This window comes from Pectinophora gossypiella, chromosome 11 (genome assembly GCF_024362695.1).
Source record: "Pectinophora gossypiella chromosome 11, ilPecGoss1.1, whole genome shotgun sequence".
In the NCBI taxonomy this organism is placed as follows: Eukaryota; Metazoa; Arthropoda; class Insecta; order Lepidoptera; family Gelechiidae; genus Pectinophora; species Pectinophora gossypiella.
The window spans coordinates 5,642,843-5,661,374 of NC_065414.1; the positions used below are offsets into that span (position 1 = coordinate 5,642,843).

Here is an 18,532-nt window from a genome sequence, read left to right on the forward strand (position 1 = left end):
GGATATCTATCAATCAAAGTGTTTGTACACATTCACCTGCATTACCCCCTATCAATTTTAAAGGATATTAAACTGCAATCATAAGTCCAAATTTTAAATTGATTTAAGATATCACTTAGTGGATTAGTGTTTATTTAATACGCTACTGATTAAAAATATTACGTACTTACACAAATAAAATGCACACGGAAGCAGCGGTCGATTGGACGATGGACGATATTTCTAGAAGAGCAGTGGGTCTAAAAAGGCCACATCGTTGCAATGAATCATAAAAAGCAATATTGCATTTGGTGACATAAATTTGCGCATATAAAAGTAAGTGCATCATGTCAATTAATATCATAAAGCAATATTGGAGAGGAGTTAAAAAGGCCACATTTACTCAGTTAATTTAAACAAGCATTAATGCTGAATACGTCAAATAGCAATTTTTGCTTTCATATATGAATTGGATCTGTGGTATATCTATGTTTTTCTGTCATGTCAGATGTTAACCGAATGATCGAAGACGTCAAACCTCAGTGGAGAGGTCCTAGCCTCTGTTCGGGAGGGAGGTTCGGACCTCTCTGCACGTGAGGTTCAGATGTCCTGTGGCGAACACCGAACACAAAATGCGATAAGACCCGCCGAGGATGTTCTGCTTAATAATGAACTTTTTAGACCCCAGTTGTGAACGTGGGATACGCAAAGGCCTCGCTTTAATGAAACAATATTGCAATTTGATATTTGCGCATATATAAAAGTTGCGCAATGTCAACAAGCGTCAAATCATCATCACTAATTTAAGAGCCACGCTCTTATCGGTGTAGCATTCTCCATTCTTGTCTATCAAAAACCAATTCCTTCACTCCCTTATAAGACACGACGTTCGCCTTCTCCTTAATCTGTTCCATGTAAGCTCTTCTTGGTCTTCCCCTTCCTCTCACTCTCACTCACACTCACCCTCCCACCCACTCACCCTCTCACTCTTTCTTTTTGAGAGGAAGGGGAAGATCAAGAAGACTTCTATGATGTTTTTAAATACCTAGCAATATTGCTTTTTGATCCCCTAACGTCATTCGGTTGACCAAATTACAGGCTCTTGGCATATCGTGGGAGCAAGTTACAGAGGTAGCAGATTACTAAGCTAAGCTAAACCAAGACCGAGAGGGGGTGAGATAAATCTAGCTCGGTGCCGGATAAGAATTGGTGCAGGGCGGCGAGTTTTTTTTTTATTTAAATGAAAAATTTAAACGGTAGATTTACAAATCATCCCCGCCAAACTTAGGAAGTTTGATGGTTTGGTTTTATCGTTCTATATGCAGTATTATTCTTTATTCTAAGGCGATGGTGTATTCGTAATCACCTCCCACCATTCGGTTCATCGTACCCGTTAGAATATAATAATATGAGAGGCTACGAGTAGTCTTGTTCATTATTTTTCCCAAACCTGGTAACCGTTAAGGGCACAAATATTACAAATACAAATACAGGTGTTAGTGACATCGTAACAAAAACTTTGAGGGATGAGTCAGACCATGATTCTGAGTTGATATTAAGTGGAATTTTCCGTCGCAAAAGTATGGAACGGAAAATAATTTAAAAAATAAAAATAAAGAAAAACCATGAATTTTCCAACAGGAAATTCCACTTGATATCAACTCAGAATCATGGTCTGATCCATCCCCCTTAGTATTCGTTAAGGTGTCACTAATACCCATACCTACTTGTATGGCTACCTGTATGTACTCGTACGGGATGTAAGTGATATCGTACCGAATACTGAGAGGGATGATTCAGCTCATTATTCTGAGTTAACATCAAGTGGAATTTTCCATCGCAATAGTATAGAATTGGAAATCATTTAAAAAAACTTAAAATAAAAAACAAATTTTGCGACGGTCCACTTGATATAAACTCAGAATCATGGTCTGAATCATCACCCTCAGTATTCGTTGCGGTGTCACTAACACCCTGTATACTTTATTGCACATAACATACAGAATAATTTAAAATTCCACTGTATATCAACTCAGAATCATGGCTTTAACCATCCCTCAAAGTTTTTGTTACGATAATTAAAACACATAATAACGGGTTCTTACCGCGTTTAAATGGGGATATGAGACTCCCGATATTTCGACACTGTTGCAAGTGCCACGATCACGGGATGACTGATGAGATTGGAGTGGAGTAGGTAGATCCATAATATTCTACGGGCAGACATATCTGTCTACCCTCTTTCTTTGCCGCTCGTTTATGTTTTTGATATCGGAATGTTCGGAACCATCTGAACTTTTGTTACGATGTCATATATAAAATACATTCAGCTGCTTCATAGTGCTTAGAAAGTGTCTGTTCCCTAGGATTGTGGTAGATCTAAACATTGGTGTATAGTGGCCCTGATTCCTGCAGACACATCCTTATAATATTTTAAGTTATACCTGTCACTTTCTTGTGAGGAGCTCGGTGGCGCAGCGGTAAACGCGCTCGGTCTGCGAATGTTGAAGTTAAGCCACTTTCGCAAAGGCCGGTCATAGGATGGGTGACCACAAAAAAAAAAGAATTCATCTCGAGATTCTCCGTGCTTCGGAAGGCACGTTAAGGCGTTGGTCCCGGCTGCATTAGCAGTCGTTAATAACCACCAATCCGCACTGGGCCCGCATGGTGGTTTAAGGCCCGATCTCCCTATCCATCCATAGGGAAGGCCCGTGCCCCAACAGTGGGGACGTTAATGGGCTGGTGATGATGATGATACCTGTCAATTTCTTATCCGCGGAAAAGGAAAGGGACGGATGATTGACAACTGTTAATTTTAAAATGAATGAATAACCCGGGCGTATAAAATAGGCATCTCGCTCGTATGCAACCCGTTTGACGTGAGCTGTTAACTTAATTCTGTCGGGTTATTGGCCAAAATAAAATATGGAAGGGATTTTTAAATTTCTCCCTACAATTGAGGTGCGTTCCATAAGTTTTATGCCTGTCATTTACTCGTCCCTATCTTTTTCAACGGATAAGAACATGACAGGTGACAAAATAAAATTAGATGGATATTTTTTATAATCTTGTCTTTTAATAAGACAGTGGTTTCTAATGATTCTACATACTTACGGTCTGTTCGAGAAATGGAATAATTAGGATTTTATTTAATTTGTTTTGTAATACATCGCGATAGATTATTATTGATTATTACTAGAAAATAAATATTTTTAGCTAGCAATGGATACTATAGAGTAGAAGCTATAATATAATAGGTATGAATCTACTTATGGTATAAGCCTATGCCTAGCTTGTTACTGACTGTACCATTTATACTAAAAACTTAAATGACTATCTTCACATTATAATTGGTTAGGATGACTGGAAGAGAATGCTACCTTAGCCATAAGGCCACTGTTGTACTACCTAACTGACTATAATTGTTTATTTTTAATTGCAATAAAGAGTTATTGTATTGTATAATTCTTCGCAAGGTTCCTTGAAATTGTGATATAAAGGTGCACATTATATATTTGAAAAACAACAAAACAAACACAATAATTTATTTTTTTTATTTATTTTTATTTTATTACTAATTTATTAATATACAAAATCCAGATTCATTTCCATGTCACATAGTCTTTCCAGACATTTAAAACGGGTATCTCCTTCCAGTATTCACGCGATACCTTCCAAATCTGAAATGAAAAACATAATTTAAAATAATTGAATTACTATTAAAAATTTGGTGTTTGATTTGATTAAGAGGATTTTAGGCCTAAGAACCATATAACAAAGTGTTGTATTTATATTACTTTAAACTATTATTAAAATGTACAAACTGTAGGTAGGTACGCTTTGGTATGTTTACGTAGGTAGATACGTAAATGTCATTAATTGTTAATAATAATCAGTGAAGATTCTTCTTTATGTGTGGGTTGAGTTCGATGAGCGACCATAGCCTTGGTCGAGGTTAATGAAAAAAATACACTCGAATAAAAACCTACCCTCGCTTATTCAGATCATCATTTCCCATGGGCAATATCCTAGAACCACGGCACGTATTCAAAGTGATTTGCGTTGAGCTGGTACATTCCGTGCCGATCAGGTGGTTGTGTGTGACTGACGAAGCGAAAAACTCCCAGGCACGGTTATGATCACAGATAGGGGTATAGCAACCAGGTTGTGTGACTCCTCCGTTGGGGAAGAAATCGGCGTGGCCAATAGCACTGCCCAGACCAAGACCAACCATTCCACCGTTGGTGTGTATGCCTTCGACGTAGATGGCATCATTGGCACTTACGCGGTTCGAGTTGTAGACCCACAGAGGACCAGCTGGGTCCAATGCTGTAACGAAAATTTTAGATATGAGAGCATTGCTACTACCTACGTCATCAGTATGTCATCAATGTCAAATCTCTACGAAATATTTGACTCTTTGTATGCTATGGGGCTTTTGAATATAAAGCGTATTCATTTGAACGGTACAAATACGTATCATGGGCCTAAAAAGTACAGATACGAATTAAAATTTGATTACTGCTAACCTGTAATACGTGCTAGTCTTCCACCGAGTTGCCGCCCAGCATTGCCAACGAGATGGCTACCCAAACTAAACCCGACTAGATGCATCGAGCCGTAAGATGCACCAGTCACTCTGCTAACGAACTCCAGGAACAGACCCAACCCTCGTCCAACAGCTGGTACTCCACTAGCTGCGGTGACATATCCTGATATAGCAAGACGTCTCCAATCCAAAACGATTACGTTCACATCGCTTTTATCGAGGTACGCTGAAAACAAAGAAACGTATGTTAAATATATATTTTTTTTACTTATTTCCATTTTTCCAGCCGGGAAATTATGTTATAACGACGTTATCAAAAGTTACAAGGATCTGGAATTCTGGAAAATAACAAAATAAGGTAAATTATAAAATAAACCCACAGCTTGTTGCAAACAACTCAAAATAGCCTGTGACAGAAGCCACGCGTTTAGCTTGACAATGTCATTTTAATGACGATGATGAAGTAGCTAAAGCCAAAAAATTACTTACCATCTCTGATGACAGGGTTAAGGTCGCTATTCTGGTTGCTCAGCCAACCGTGGGCTATGACGACGGTTGGCACGTAAGGATTGAAGTTGGAGGAAAGTATGGAGTCAATGTCGTTCATAACCAACGTCTGAGCAGATCTTGGATTGCGTCTAAAATGAAGGAATTCATTAATGATGTTATTACAACTAACATTATAGAATAAAAAATGCTTCTTGCGCCTTTAAAGGTTAAACCAGTGGAGTTCAGCACATTAGCTCTCACAATATCATATAATTTTATAATGTGTAATTAAAGAGATGCTAAGTAAACATAAGTCTTCCCATACTACTTACTAGATGAGTAAGTACCCAAGAAATGTCAAGGGTATCATGTTTATCTATTACATTATTGTAATGATCCTTGAAAAGAAGCGTACCTAGTAAACAGAAGATAGAGGTTGTTAGCAGGATTCCTGGTGATCTCTGATAGCAATTCAATATCAGGCTGCTCTTCTAAGTCCACCTTATGCAGTTGCCCATCGCCTCCAGGAATTTCTATAAACCTTGGGTACTGCTTCGATTCATCTACAGGTAGAGAACTGGTGATGGCAACTGCAAACGAAATACGTAACAATTAGATATATATCCTAATCAACATATTGGCAGTACTAGATACAGAATGGACACCTCATATAGCAATGGTATATACTTCAAGCTGATAGCGGACCAAAATTCTTCCGCATTGTACGCGCTATCAGAAATTTCAGTTATATATGGAGTCACTATGGCAAAACAGATAAGGCCGATTTTGGTTCTGTTAATTAGAAAAAAATGGATAATCTCATCATAATAATGTGGTGCTTTCACTAAATCCAAATTATCGATGTTCTCTGTTTTGTGACAGTGATTATGATTCTGATGATGATGATGATGATGATATCCGACCGATTTCGAACATGCCCCGAAGATGGCTTATGTAGCCTATTATGATTCTAGAGGTATATAAAACTGAATATTTTGACAGCGCGTACGATACGAAAAGAAATGATGAAGCTTCATAGGGATGACTTCGATGTTCTGAGATAAAGTAGAGACACAACAGACTAAGATGGAAGAGTAGGCGTTTATTCAACAGTACGACACTTTAGGCTAGAATTTAAAAAAATAATAATGAAAACGTCAAGCATCAACCGCAAGTAAACATACCTGCCATATAAACTAAAACCAGAAATCTGAACATTGTTACTAAAAGTAACTTCTTATGCCGTGTAGATAAATAGAATGCGAATTGCACTTCGCACTACAATATATATATTGAATTTTATCATACTAGTCGAAATGTCTTATCTGAAATCAAGTAATTATTATGAAGATTAGTAGTAATTAGAAGGAGATTAGTTAGGTATAAGTACCTACCCGAATCCGCTTGGTGTCGTTGTGCCGATCACCAATAGACCAAAACAGGATCCTATCAGTCAGACGGATTTAAGATAAGCATCTATAATACTTACCTATAGAATGTTTGATAGGTACTTAACACTTTATTTACACTCCCCTACGCTCTAGATTTACTGTGTATTATCGGATATGATTTGTGATATATTTTTCGCAAACGTTATTAAATTTTACCTATAGAAATCTGAAACCAAACCACCCGCAAATCATCGGGTGGCAACTGAAAATCATAGGGGAGTGTAAATAAAATATAAGAAAGTATTAATACTTATCAGTATTAAAGATATCTCAAATCCATATGACAGATTTGCCCCTGTTATGATATTTTTGTGATCGAGGCGACGACAGGTTTATGTTGATTCTGTGCCCCGTGTCTTCATTAAGCTCCTTGTGGCATTAATACGTAGAAGGTGATCTATAATCTACTTTGAATATATTATAATACATTTCAAGCAAGACCAGAAATAACATCACTTATGCATCCGACTATATTTCCAATTGTGGTAGTCAGTTGTACATTCCGTTTTATCGGTGTAGCCATGGTAGGGCTGTTTGAGGTCGCAGGTTTAAACCAATGATTGTCGAATTTGTTTTCGAATTCATGTTTGGATCATAAACGATTATCACGTGCTTAGCGGTGACGGAAAACTTCGTGAGGAAACCCAGGTATACGAGTACATTCATCGTATGATGAACTAAGTAGCCACGCTACACCGGGCTTTCTGTTAGACCAACGTAATGAACTATAATGGTCAAAGTGTCTTTATGAGATAAATGAATAACTCATTGGTGCAAGTCTGGTATCAGGAATCGAACCAGTGGTACCTGTTTGAGAATAAGCCGGTGAATCACGGGTAGGCAAGGATCGACTGCTTGCCAGCAAAGAAAATCAACAATTTTGTTACTTATTTTTATTTATTTAATTTTAAGATAACATAGATCCAATTGGTTAGTAACATGGAACAAAACTTAAAAGATAATGTTAGTAGCGTAGGTGGTAGAAAAAACATCATAAAATTTCGTTCCTTTTTACGAGTATTTTGGCCCAGTGCCTCATAATTCCCCAATTATACCTGGCCATACCTGGCCGCGATAGTTTTCAGAATGGAGTTGGAGCTGGCCCACACCCTACAGAGCAACGAGGCAGACTTTTTGCGTATTAACGCGAAAAATTTATCAAAATACGAAAATCCCAATAAACCAACCATAAACTAAGTCACGGACAGTAACACACGTCACAGTACTGTCTCATCACTATCCACTTTAGGTCCTAAACATTTATAACTGCTTATTAATATTATGAATAACGACCTCCGTGGTCCAGTGGTTAACCGTTGGGCTCACGATCCGGAGGTCCTGGGTTCGATTCCCGGTGGGGATATATCACAAAAATTTCTTTGTGGTCCCTAGTTTGGTTAGGACATTAGAGTCTGATCGCCTGATTGTCCGAAAGTAAGATAATCCGTGCTTCGGAAGGCACGTTAAGCGCTATTGCTGGTGTAAGTAAGTAGTCGCTACATGAGTCATGTCAGGGGCCATTGGCCGCTCAATAGTAACCCTGACACCAGGGTTGATGGGGTTCGTACTCCACCTCACAACCCACACGATAGAAGAAGAAGAATATTATGAAGTTACACAGTAAATTTTTTAAGAAAAGCCATAATAACGATTCTGAATCTTTGATTCTTGGGATCTTTACTGCAATTCAAGGCTAACTGGTGAGGATGTGGAAGCGAGACCAATTTTTGCCAAGTTGTTTTCTATTGAGCAGAGTGATTTAATCAACTAAAAAACTCGCTATGGAAATTATATCCCTATATCGCCCACTAATACTCGGACCTAGTCACCAAAGTCGTAATCGATTGTTCTACGGCTTTCGTGCCGCTGATTTTTTATCGTCCATTGTTCGAACCGACATCTATATACGCTTATAAGCATATCCGGTTGACTGAGGGCATACCCCTGACTCTTCATAGAAAACACCTCGTTTTACACAGCCTCCGTGGTCTAGTGGTTAGAGCGTTAGGCTTACGATCTGGGGGTCTGGGTTCGATTCCCGATGGAGACATTGTCGAAATCACTATGTGAGACTGTCCTTTGTTTGGTAAGGACTTTTCAGGCTTGAATCACCTAATTGTCAGAAAAAGTAAGATGATTTAGTGCTTCGGAGGGCACGTTAAGCCGTTGGTCCCGGTTATTAGCCGTAAAAACACCTCTACCAACCCGCATTGGAGCAGCGTGGTGGAGTATGCTCTATACCCCCTCCGGTTGATTGAGGGGAGGCCTGTGCCCAGCAGTGGGCCGTATATAAGCTGTTTATGTTATGTTTATGTTTACACAGACACTACATATCGATGTTATCAAACACGCACATTTGTATATATGACGCCTGACGCCCATACGATTGTGCCTTATTCTAGGGAAGTCATGTGCTTAGCAATGGGACCTATATCCTATTAGTAACTTTATGTTATTACCGAGACGGGGTTATTCATAATCATATTTTCGACATCCTATTCTTAGACTATAAATTATGAACCAAAATTATATTTCCTGTTTATATTTGTTTAACAAGCATATTCACTGGCGGTATATTTACGCTTTGTCGCTTTAAGCCACTTCTCAAAAATTTCACCAACATTTCTATGAATTTCACCGTTGTGATTTTAATAATATTGAAATGTCTCATTTGTGAATAAAATATGAGAAATGAGAACCTACAGCTTGTATAATAAAGCTGTTTGTGTATTCGAGAGCGATGTTGTTGATGTGTGTTTTTGTTTTAGGACTTAAATTTCAACAATTAGATCAGTCGAGACACGTTTTCGTGCTAATTAGACTCGTGAACACGTACGAATACTCGGAAACAATCCGGGTATCTCAAGTACTATGGGAGCGCGCATACTGGATGCAACTTTATCATATTGTAGACGGGTGTTCTCATATTTAAATGAGTTCAAACTGCGATCGGACTTAGGGCTATATCAGACGAACGACTTAGTGTCGACGTCTGCCAGTGATGACAACGGATGGTTAAGAGACATGAGCATCAGCCATATACAGAAGCAAATAAGTGGTCACCCAGCATAGGGGAAATGAAAATGCTTTCATTTCTCACAGATCACTGAGATGACCTACATGCTGCCAAGTATAATACATATGTTCGATTTTTTTATATATTTATGAGATAGGAGGATAATTGCGATGACAAATTATTAGGTGTAATAAAAAAAACCCACAGAGTTAATGCAAGAATCGTTTATAGAATGTCAGATCATAATCAAGTATTTCAATTAATATGGGTAACGCCATCTGGTGTTGACACGGTAGGTTCCGGATCTGGAAAAAAGATAAAAGTATTATACTTAATTCTCATTTGTTAAGGTTGCTGTTTTCATCCTCTTTGGTAAATGGGATCGGACAATTTGCAATGAGATTACGTTTTTTATATAACTTTCTTTCAATACTTCTTTCCCACCATTACTAAATATTACTTACACCGTCCTTAACACGTGTAGCGTTGAGTATCTACTTTTTTTTCATGTAAAGCAGTGAATCATAATTAAATGTAATCAAGTCTATATTTTTTTATTATTATCGAAATAAACAAGGCGATAACCTAATCTAATAAAATCCATCATTACATCTAGGGATTATAACTTATCTTAGTAGACGTATAAAAAAATTATTGCTAGGAAGTTTAATATAGACTGGTTATTATCAGTGAAGTTGAGAATGGTATTATCCAGTATCTATTTTTATTACTAGATGTATATGATCTCCCATTTATTGCCGCTATCGGAATTACGCGTTACATTACTTCCTACATAATTATTAATTTCTAAGAAGTGGGCTTCTGTTAACGCGCGGAGTCGCCCCCACGCCCGGCGGCTGGCCCGCGGGAGCAGGGTGCGAGGTACTGAGGCGACTCCGCGCGTTAACAGATTCTAAATTGCAAGTAATAAGAAAAGTATAATACGAGTTTTTTTATATCCAGACTAGAATTTATATGGCAAAATCTAAATTCTATACAATATACACACCCAGATTTATTCAAATCAGAGTTGCCCATGTTAAGCCGGTCTCCTCTGCAAGTGTTAAGGTTGAGCTGGATGAAGTTGGAGCACCGTCTTCCTACCAGATGGTCATGAGTGACGGTGGAAGCGAAGAACTTCCAGGCACGTTCGTGGTCGCAAATGGGAGTGATACAGCCGGGCTGGGAACTGCCACCATTGGGGTGGAAGTCCACGTCACCGACAGAAATGCCGATGCCGAGACCGTCTAGACCACCGTTGGTGTGGATGGCTTCAACGTAGCGGGCGTCAGATGGGGAGATACGGTTGGAGCTGGTGCGCCATAGAGGGCCAGCAGGGTCCAGACCTGAGAAAAGAAAGTAGGTAGTTATGTTTCACTACATATTATATTTCACTTAGGTCAGAGTTACACTGATACCATTAGGGGAGTCGTCGAAGAACTTGACGTAATGAAAAATTTCAAAGAAATAAGTAAACTTATCTGTCTCAGGGCTATTATTGAGCCACCAAAGTCTCCACACCTCTACCTCACAATCCTCGTCTGACTACCGTCGTCCGATACATTAATGGTTTATTTATATGTAAAGAAGTGATCCGCCTTTTCAACAGATTGACATTCGTTCGAGCTCTACGATGACTCATATGCATTCTTAATTCGAGTGGAAATTGTGTAGGTAGCTACCAAGTAGCATAGCAATCTTATTTTATTGATTATATTTTGCTTGTTCGCAATGATAGTGCAGTAAACGATGAATTGGGTCTGATATCATGTCCGCTAAGGTGTTTAAACGTCAATCCAGAGACATGATAAGATTAGATTTTGTGCTAAATATTGAATATTGATTACGTTAATTACAAATTAAATGCTATAATCAGTACCACCAAGCAAAAAACATGGCTACCAGTCAAGTTATTGATGGAACAGATAGCATACAAATCACCCTCGATATCATTTATAGGGCGGAAAGACCCATAAGTAATCAGATGACAAGTGCAGCTACTCTTGATATGAAATCTCAGATACGATTAAACCGCGCGTATTTTAGGCAATGTCGCCATAGAACAAAAATATCAACTTACTAAGATGCTTTGAATTACATATGTCGAAAATCTTAAATCAAAAATTATAAAATCTTCTGAAGACTCACCACTGCCGTAATGTGTGTCTATATAATGTCTATATAATGTCACCAGTGTCTATATAATTATAATTTAATTTGAATATAAAAAAGGTCTCCTGACATAACATGGGCAATAACGGACTTGATGCAATCTGCCTAATATGTGCAACTTCTGGGCATAGACCTTCGTATGAGGTCCATTACGGGTTAGTGGAGGTATTTGGGCTAGCATCTTATCGATTCCTCAGAGGCCTCGAATTGGCTTAACGACTACTACAATACAAAATACAAAAACCCTTTATTGCACTACTACCTTATAGCTAATAGTGGTTAATAAATAAAAAGTCAAAATTACCAGTAACACGAGCAACTTGACCGTCGAGGAATCTGCCAGCGTTGCCGACGAGATGAGCTCCAAGACTGAATCCGACCAAATGCATCTTGTCGTAAGGAGCGCCAGTGAGCCTGTTCAGGAACTCCAGGAACAATCCCAAACCGCGACCGACACGCGGGACGCCACTTGCTGCAGTTATGTAGCCGCCCAGTGCAAGGTATCTCCAGTCCAGGACGATGACGTTCACGTCATCCCTGTTGAGGTAAGCTGTGAAACAATAAGTAGATAATCATAATCAAATGTTAAAGATAAAAAAGTTTTAGCTGTAGGCGGCAGAACTCCGAAAGAAGCATCACCACGCTCTTTAGATCTGCAGCCTCCAAATAGCTCTGATGCTGTGTAAGCTCCGATAAAAATGGACTACTCTCATGATTATTATTTCATAATGTTGATTCAGCTTTTTATCAATCTAGTTGTAATAGAATGATATCAATAAAATAATTTGAATATATTTCGAAAATTTATCGAAATATATTTCGAATTCCATTATGCAAATCGAAACTAAAATAATAATGGAATCTGTATAAATTAATAGAAAATATTATGACCGTCAGAATGATCGGTCACTCATATTTTGTCGGTGTATTATTTGTTTAGTTTAAGTTGAAATGGTGCTGAACAAATCCCACCTAGTGCCTAAAATACGCCATCAAAATACAAGTGAACTCCCATTCTGACGGTCATGAAATATTGTACTTACCGTCTCTGATAGTAGGGTTGATATTGTTGTTCTGGCCACCCAGCCATCCATGAGAGATGACAACGACCTCCTTAGAGGCGTCAAAGTTGGAGTTGAACACAGACTCTTCATCATTGTAGGCCAATTGCTGGGCGACATCAGGATTCCGTCTGAAATGTAAAAAAATCTGTAAAAGTCTCCCACGTCATTCATTACTAAGCCGAAAAAGAAAAAAATATAGCTAAAGAAGTAGTCAAATTATGTACGAATAAACAGAGCTGCAGCTTTGCTCTTTATCTATGTAAGTACTTTAATTCCCAGACGTCTTAGATATCAGACAAGAGCACGGCTAAATCAGCTGATCAGTTTTAAAATTCAGCAAACAAACTAGATATCATGTACAACTGGTTTGTTTGAAAAATACTATTACTAAAAATACTACGTATATAATAAAGCATTTTCCTACTAAACGTACCAAAACTACTAAATAAAATTTTAACTAGTATTATTATATCATCTGGGGGCTAAAAAGTAGAAATTCATATTAGAAAGTAATATTACAATTTGACATTTGCGCATGTAAAAGTAAGTGCGCAATGCAAACAAATGTCAAGTAGCAATATTGTTTTTTGGATGAATTGCTTTGATGGGGCCATTTTAACCCCCCTGGTCTTCTTGTTCTTCATTCAGCAAAATCTCATCAAGGGTCAGAGTTACTATTGCACTGCCAAAGATCTCTTACCTGGTAAACAGCCAGTATCGGTTGTTGGTAGGATCGTTGGCGGCTTCGATTAGATCCAAGTCAGGTTCTTCTTCTAAATCCACGCTGTGCATTTGTCCATCGCCTCCAGGGAACTCGATGAACCGGGGATATTCCTGGACTTCCACTTCCGGGACTACTGGCACCGCTGTTACGGAAGCTGGGAGGTCGAATGTAATTAGTAAAAAAAACAATTTCGGTGCCCTGAATATGTTTGCAAATGAGTTTGTGGATTGTAAATGCCGTCACGTGAGCATCGCGTAAGGCAAAATCAACATGGAAATCTGCCAATCTGTATGAAACAAGCAGGTTGTAGGTTTAGCATACTCCATTATATAAGGAACTGTTGCATAAAAATAATCTAATCGCGGTCCTGTGCGCACTCCGGTCAGTCGCTCCGGCAAGCGTCCAAGTCGTCACGCTATCTCTTTCGAAGTCTAACACAACGTCTGTACCCATCTTGAGGCACCCAGTGGGTCACAATCCATGCCACTCACCAGTCAGGGTGCATGCCAAAAACACATCCGGCCCAATCCTATTTAAGTCTGGCGGCTTGACGTCTCACATCAGCGATTCCCGTTTTTAAACGCAGTGTTGTGTTTCGAACTCGATCAATTCGTTTGACACCTAACACACTACGCTCAATCGCTCTTTGGCAGAGCTTGAGCCTGGAATTTTGACGTTTAGTAAATGAGCAGATCTAGGCACCGTAGGTTAGGATGGGCAGAATACACATGTCGATGAGCTTTCGCATAATAGGATATTATATTTTTCGATCCTGCAACTTTTAACCATAAAAATCCTGAATGGCAACCAAGTACAGTATAAATTAATTTTGAATACATACCCGTCGCAAAAGCCAAGACCAACAACTCGAACAACATGTTGCTGAGTTTTGGTAGAATCTGGTACAGCTATACAGCAAATCTATTGAATATATATAGCCGGATGGGCCCTTGTTGATTTCCTCTGATAAATTATACCAAACAAGAAAGATCTCATTAAGTGATATATCAGATAATACCTACTAAATGGCTGAAAGGGCACGGGAGTGTACACAACCAAGCTCTACTCTTTCTAGGTAGCGTTTCGGCCCTAATAATATATACTTCACGATGAAAAAGATGAAAAAGTTGAAGGTGAGATTGCACTCTCGCAGGACCTCGACACCATGGGAAGCTACTACACCCAGTGGCGTCTAAGCCCTAATCCGTCGAAAACCGAAGTGACATCGTTCCACCTGACCAACAGCCTAGCTAACAGGAAGCTTAAAGTAACGTTCTGTGGAGAACTCGTGAAACATAATTTCACCCCCAATTATCTTGGCGTTACACTCGACCGGTCCCTGACGTATAAGCAACACCTAGACAACGTCAAGCAAAAGTTGAAAACCAGAGTGAACATCCTCCGACGTCTAACGGGTACAAGCTGGGGGGCTCCTTTTTCCTGTATTGTAAATAATGTTTGAATATGTCTTCAAAGATAGAGTTTGGTGGGACTTAGCCATAAAATAAATTTTAACACCAAATTATGTACCCAAATTCTTACCAAAACAGATTGGATTTTGATTTGATTTTTTTGGTCACCCATCGCGTATCTAGTTGTTACAAGACTTGGCATCTTTTTTAAGTACTTACATAATTTGTGAAGAAAATATTTTATTTTAATGATTTTATTAAGATAAGTGATAAATATTGACGCAAATCGGCGTAAATGTTTATGCGATTTTTTTTCATGATAAGATAAAGTTAAATCGATCAGTAGGTACCTTATTAGGTATTTATTATTTTATCTTGTTTGATTGTACTTTTGGTCACATTTTAATAGCAGATGTTATTTAGATATGTTTTCGTCACTCTGTTGACCCCAGTGCTTTATTTTAGTTTAACATTTTTTTAACATTTTAAGACTGTTAGCCTTGCTAAGAAAATATACCTAAAAGTAGCGTGTTGATGGTGTAGTTAAATCTCACGCCGTCATCTAGATAAGTTGCAAGTTGATTCTGTGTGAATGCAAGTTGTATTCTGGTGGTCTGTGACCATCTTCTCTTCTATCGTGTGGGCTGTGAGGTGGATGACCTACCTCATCAACCCTGGTGTCAGGGTTATTATTGAGCTGCCAAAGGCCCCTGATGTGACTCAAGTAACGACTACGTACTTACATCAGTAAGTAGTAACCGGGACCAACGGCTTAACGTAACTACTATCTTACTATGACCATTTCACCCCTATAATGAGCGTGCCCTACGTGACTGTATATTAATAGTCGTATTGTCTAGACAATAATGCATACATTTCAACTGCCAAACTGACTTCACATCAGTTTGTATCCAGTTGTTGGTACAATAAAGAATGATGTACAAACACAATACAATCCTGAATGGGAAATATCTCTTCGATATTTCTATTTCCGATATTCGTTTTTGTACATAAAAGTTACAGTGGAACAAGTGAAACATATTGGGGAATATTGCATTTTCGACACAGTAACCAATAAACATAGGGAGGAATACGGGGTGTTTCGGTTAGTTAGGCAGCATCGTTTACATTTGACGCATCGGAGAGCTGGTGTATTTTATTTTTTTTATCTAACGGGCAAATAAAATGCTGCGTTTAGAGTGCGTGCAAAGTCAACACTTAATTAACTTGTCGTCTGTCGTGATACTAGGCATGATGTATTTAGCATGGTTTTCGATTGAGATTTGCGTTTTGACAGTGACAGACAAAGAAGAATGTTAATCAAATCAAATCACATATACTTTCAAATTCGACAATCATTGGTTTAGGCCTGTGCTGGATTTGAACCTGCGACCTCAACGTAAGAGGCAAACGTTTTAGCAGCTGGGTTATAACGGCTTCGATTAAAAGATAAACAAGGTTAAAATGTAGTCCGTGTCATGAAAAAACCCGTCCGTCTGACGGCCGTTCCTGTCGTGTCGTGTGTTCCTTTCTTTCTTTCTTTCTTTTAAATAAGTCCCGCAGCTTCTGTACAGTCCGCTTACCTCACCTGAATATTTGACAGGTGCGGTTTTTTACAGACTGCCTGTCTGACCAACTTCCAACCCGCGAAGGAAAAGTGAGGGTTTCCTCAAGATGCATTTCCTTCACCACTGAGCACGTGATAATCATTTATGATCCAAACATGAATTAACAAATTCGACAATCATTGGTTTAGGCCTGTCTTGGATTCGAACCTGTGACCTCAAAATGAGAGGCAAGCGTTCTACGAACTGGGCTACCACGGCTCTAACAAGATAAGGATAAGGATCTTGCTTTGAATATTAAGCAAGATCTACTAAGTTGCATGTAGTGTTTGCTCTAGGTATCACAAAACTAAAATAAAAAGAATGTAATTGACGTATTGACTTATGTTGATTTGGTTTGCGTTAGAATTCATTCATTGATATTAACTTAAATTCAATTAGCTTTTTGAAAAAATATATATTAATATTGCACTGAAGTCTATTTAGTATTCTGTATAAGTAACAATACTCCGTGAACAGCCTCAGTGGTCTAGTGGTTAGAGCGTTGGGCGCACGATCCGGAGGTCCTGAGTTCGATTCCCGATGGGAACATTGTCGAAATTACTTTGTGAGACTGTCATTTGTTTGGTAAATACTTTTCAGGCTTGAATCACCTGATTGTCCGAAAGTAAGATGATCCGTGCTTCGGCATGTTAAGCCGTTGGTCCCTGTTACTACATATTGATGTAAGTAAGTAGTCGTTACATGAGCCATGGCAGGGGCCTTTGGCGGCCACCAGGGTTGATGAGGTTGGTACTCCACCTCACAACCCACACGATAGAAGAAGAATAACAATAATGCACCAATTTCATAAAATAAGGCCTCGTCTGTATTCAAGCAAACCCCAAGAGCCGGAAAGAAACCTGATTAAAAGTCAAAATGTCGAAGAGTTTATATTCGTAAATCAATAAAATGATATCAGAGTTATAAAATAAAATTGCTCAGTGTTGTGGCAGAGAAGAAAGTTGCGTGATTTAAATAAAATATTGGCTGAAGTTCAAAAGTACGCCATCCGCTACGAGGAAATTTGATTTTGAAAAGAAATTTGTCGTCGTATTGATTCCGACTCACGAATATATTCGGGATATGAAACGTGTGATACCAGAGCCTTATGCTACGTATATTAACATCTTTAACAATAAAACCGAATGAACTGCACCAAGGAATTTGGAGCGCTCTATACCAAGCATCAAGCTTATATTGTCTGCATACTAAATGTGAGATTACTATGTAGCACTGAAGTCAAAGATTAAGATATGCATAATTTTGACTTAACGTGGTGTTAGTTAGATTTAAAAATAAGGCAGGACAAAGGGAAGTAAGTAAACGATAGTAATATCTGTGATGGTCAGATAAATATTAGCAATATATAATATATTTTTTAATTTTATTACATCATAATATTAGCATCGCCTTTGTAAACTTCAAATATCAAGGACGTAAGGTAAATGATATTGTATTGAAACCACAATAGGATTATCTTCCAGGTCAGGTTATTGAGTATGCTCGAATTCGATGTGTGTCGAATCTCCCTAAAATGTTAGTACTTACCTACCTTCTCTACAACATGTGAATTTATTAACATAGGTACGAGTACTATTGTTATTATGGAATTATTTTTTTTAATTATTATTTCAGCAATATCTGTTTTGAGAATAAAAGCATGAAGAAAAGCGCTTTCTTGAAATAAAGCGCTGAATTTCTTGCAGTATTTATTAACATATATAACACGTAAGCAATTTCAACACAAGTGATGAATTGCTTAACTAAAAATAGAAAGCCCACAACACTCATCACTAAAACTAAAATGCTGAAGCAAGAAACCGCGCTTCTGTCATAGAATAATAATACTACGTATAGAACGGCAACTCTCCGCCCTACCCGCGTCTGAGCTAGGTTTACCTCACCCCCCTCGGACACAGTTTAGAATCGTAAAAGCTGCGCGCGGACCGTTGTTTTTATTTTTATCAGTTTAGTTTATATGTTCGAATTTTGAAATTGGACGCCGATGTTCTTTCGTTTGATTCGAATATTTGATCTCACAGTAATTGTCTGCGCTGCGTACGCCTGCG

General features: G+C 38.4%; 2 protein-coding genes across 2 annotated transcripts; both read right to left on the reverse strand.

Annotated features, from left to right (window-relative positions):
• Positions 1-3,529: 3,529 nt before the first annotated feature.
• Positions 3,530-6,320, reverse strand: LOC126370987 (pancreatic triacylglycerol lipase-like). The gene is made up of 6 exons (XM_050016172.1): positions 6,202-6,320; positions 5,433-5,607; positions 5,018-5,166; positions 4,509-4,754; positions 3,969-4,308; positions 3,530-3,659 (listed from the first exon to the last, which is right to left on the reverse strand). Exons 1-6 carry the CDS (start codon positions 6,233-6,235, stop codon positions 3,614-3,616), a joined length of 990 nt encoding a protein of 329 aa, XP_049872129.1. The 5' UTR covers positions 6,236-6,320; the 3' UTR covers positions 3,530-3,613.
• A 3,373-nt stretch (positions 6,321-9,693) lies between these two features.
• LOC126370986 (pancreatic triacylglycerol lipase-like) lies at positions 9,694-14,405 on the reverse strand. Its single transcript, XM_050016171.1, has 6 exons — positions 14,286-14,405; positions 13,421-13,598; positions 12,700-12,848; positions 11,961-12,206; positions 10,494-10,830; positions 9,694-9,789 (listed from the first exon to the last, which is right to left on the reverse strand). The coding sequence occupies exons 1-6, from the start codon at positions 14,320-14,322 to the stop codon at positions 9,744-9,746; spliced, it is 993 nt and encodes a 330-aa protein (XP_049872128.1). The 5' UTR covers positions 14,323-14,405; the 3' UTR covers positions 9,694-9,743.
• Positions 14,406-18,532: the final 4,127 nt, after the last annotated feature.

What these genes read in the sequence shown, in the direction of transcription:
- LOC126370986 (XM_050016171.1), bottom strand. Translation starts at nt 14,322, where the DNA reads ATGTTGTTCGAGTTGTTGGTCTTGGCTTTTGCGACGG. An exon ending in GGTCTTGGCTTTTGCGACGG is followed by an intron (nt 13,599 to 14,285) that starts GTATGTATTCAA and finishes TCGACCTCCCAG; the next exon opens with CTTCCGTAACAGCGGTGCCA. An exon ending in TCTGATTTGAATAAATCTGG is followed by an intron (nt 9,790 to 10,493) that starts GTGTGTATATTG and finishes TCTTTTTTCCAG; the next exon opens with ATCCGGAACCTACCGTGTCA.
- LOC126370987 (XM_050016172.1), bottom strand. Translation starts at nt 6,235, where the DNA reads ATGTTCAGATTTCTGGTTTTAGTTTATATGGCAG. An exon ending in CTCTATCTTCTGTTTACTAG is followed by an intron (nt 5,167 to 5,432) that starts GTACGCTTCTTT and finishes CCTTCATTTTAG; the next exon opens with ACGCAATCCAAGATCTGCTC. An exon ending in AAGACTAGCACGTATTACAG is followed by an intron (nt 4,309 to 4,508) that starts GTTAGCAGTAAT and finishes TTTTCGTTACAG; the next exon opens with CATTGGACCCAGCTGGTCCT.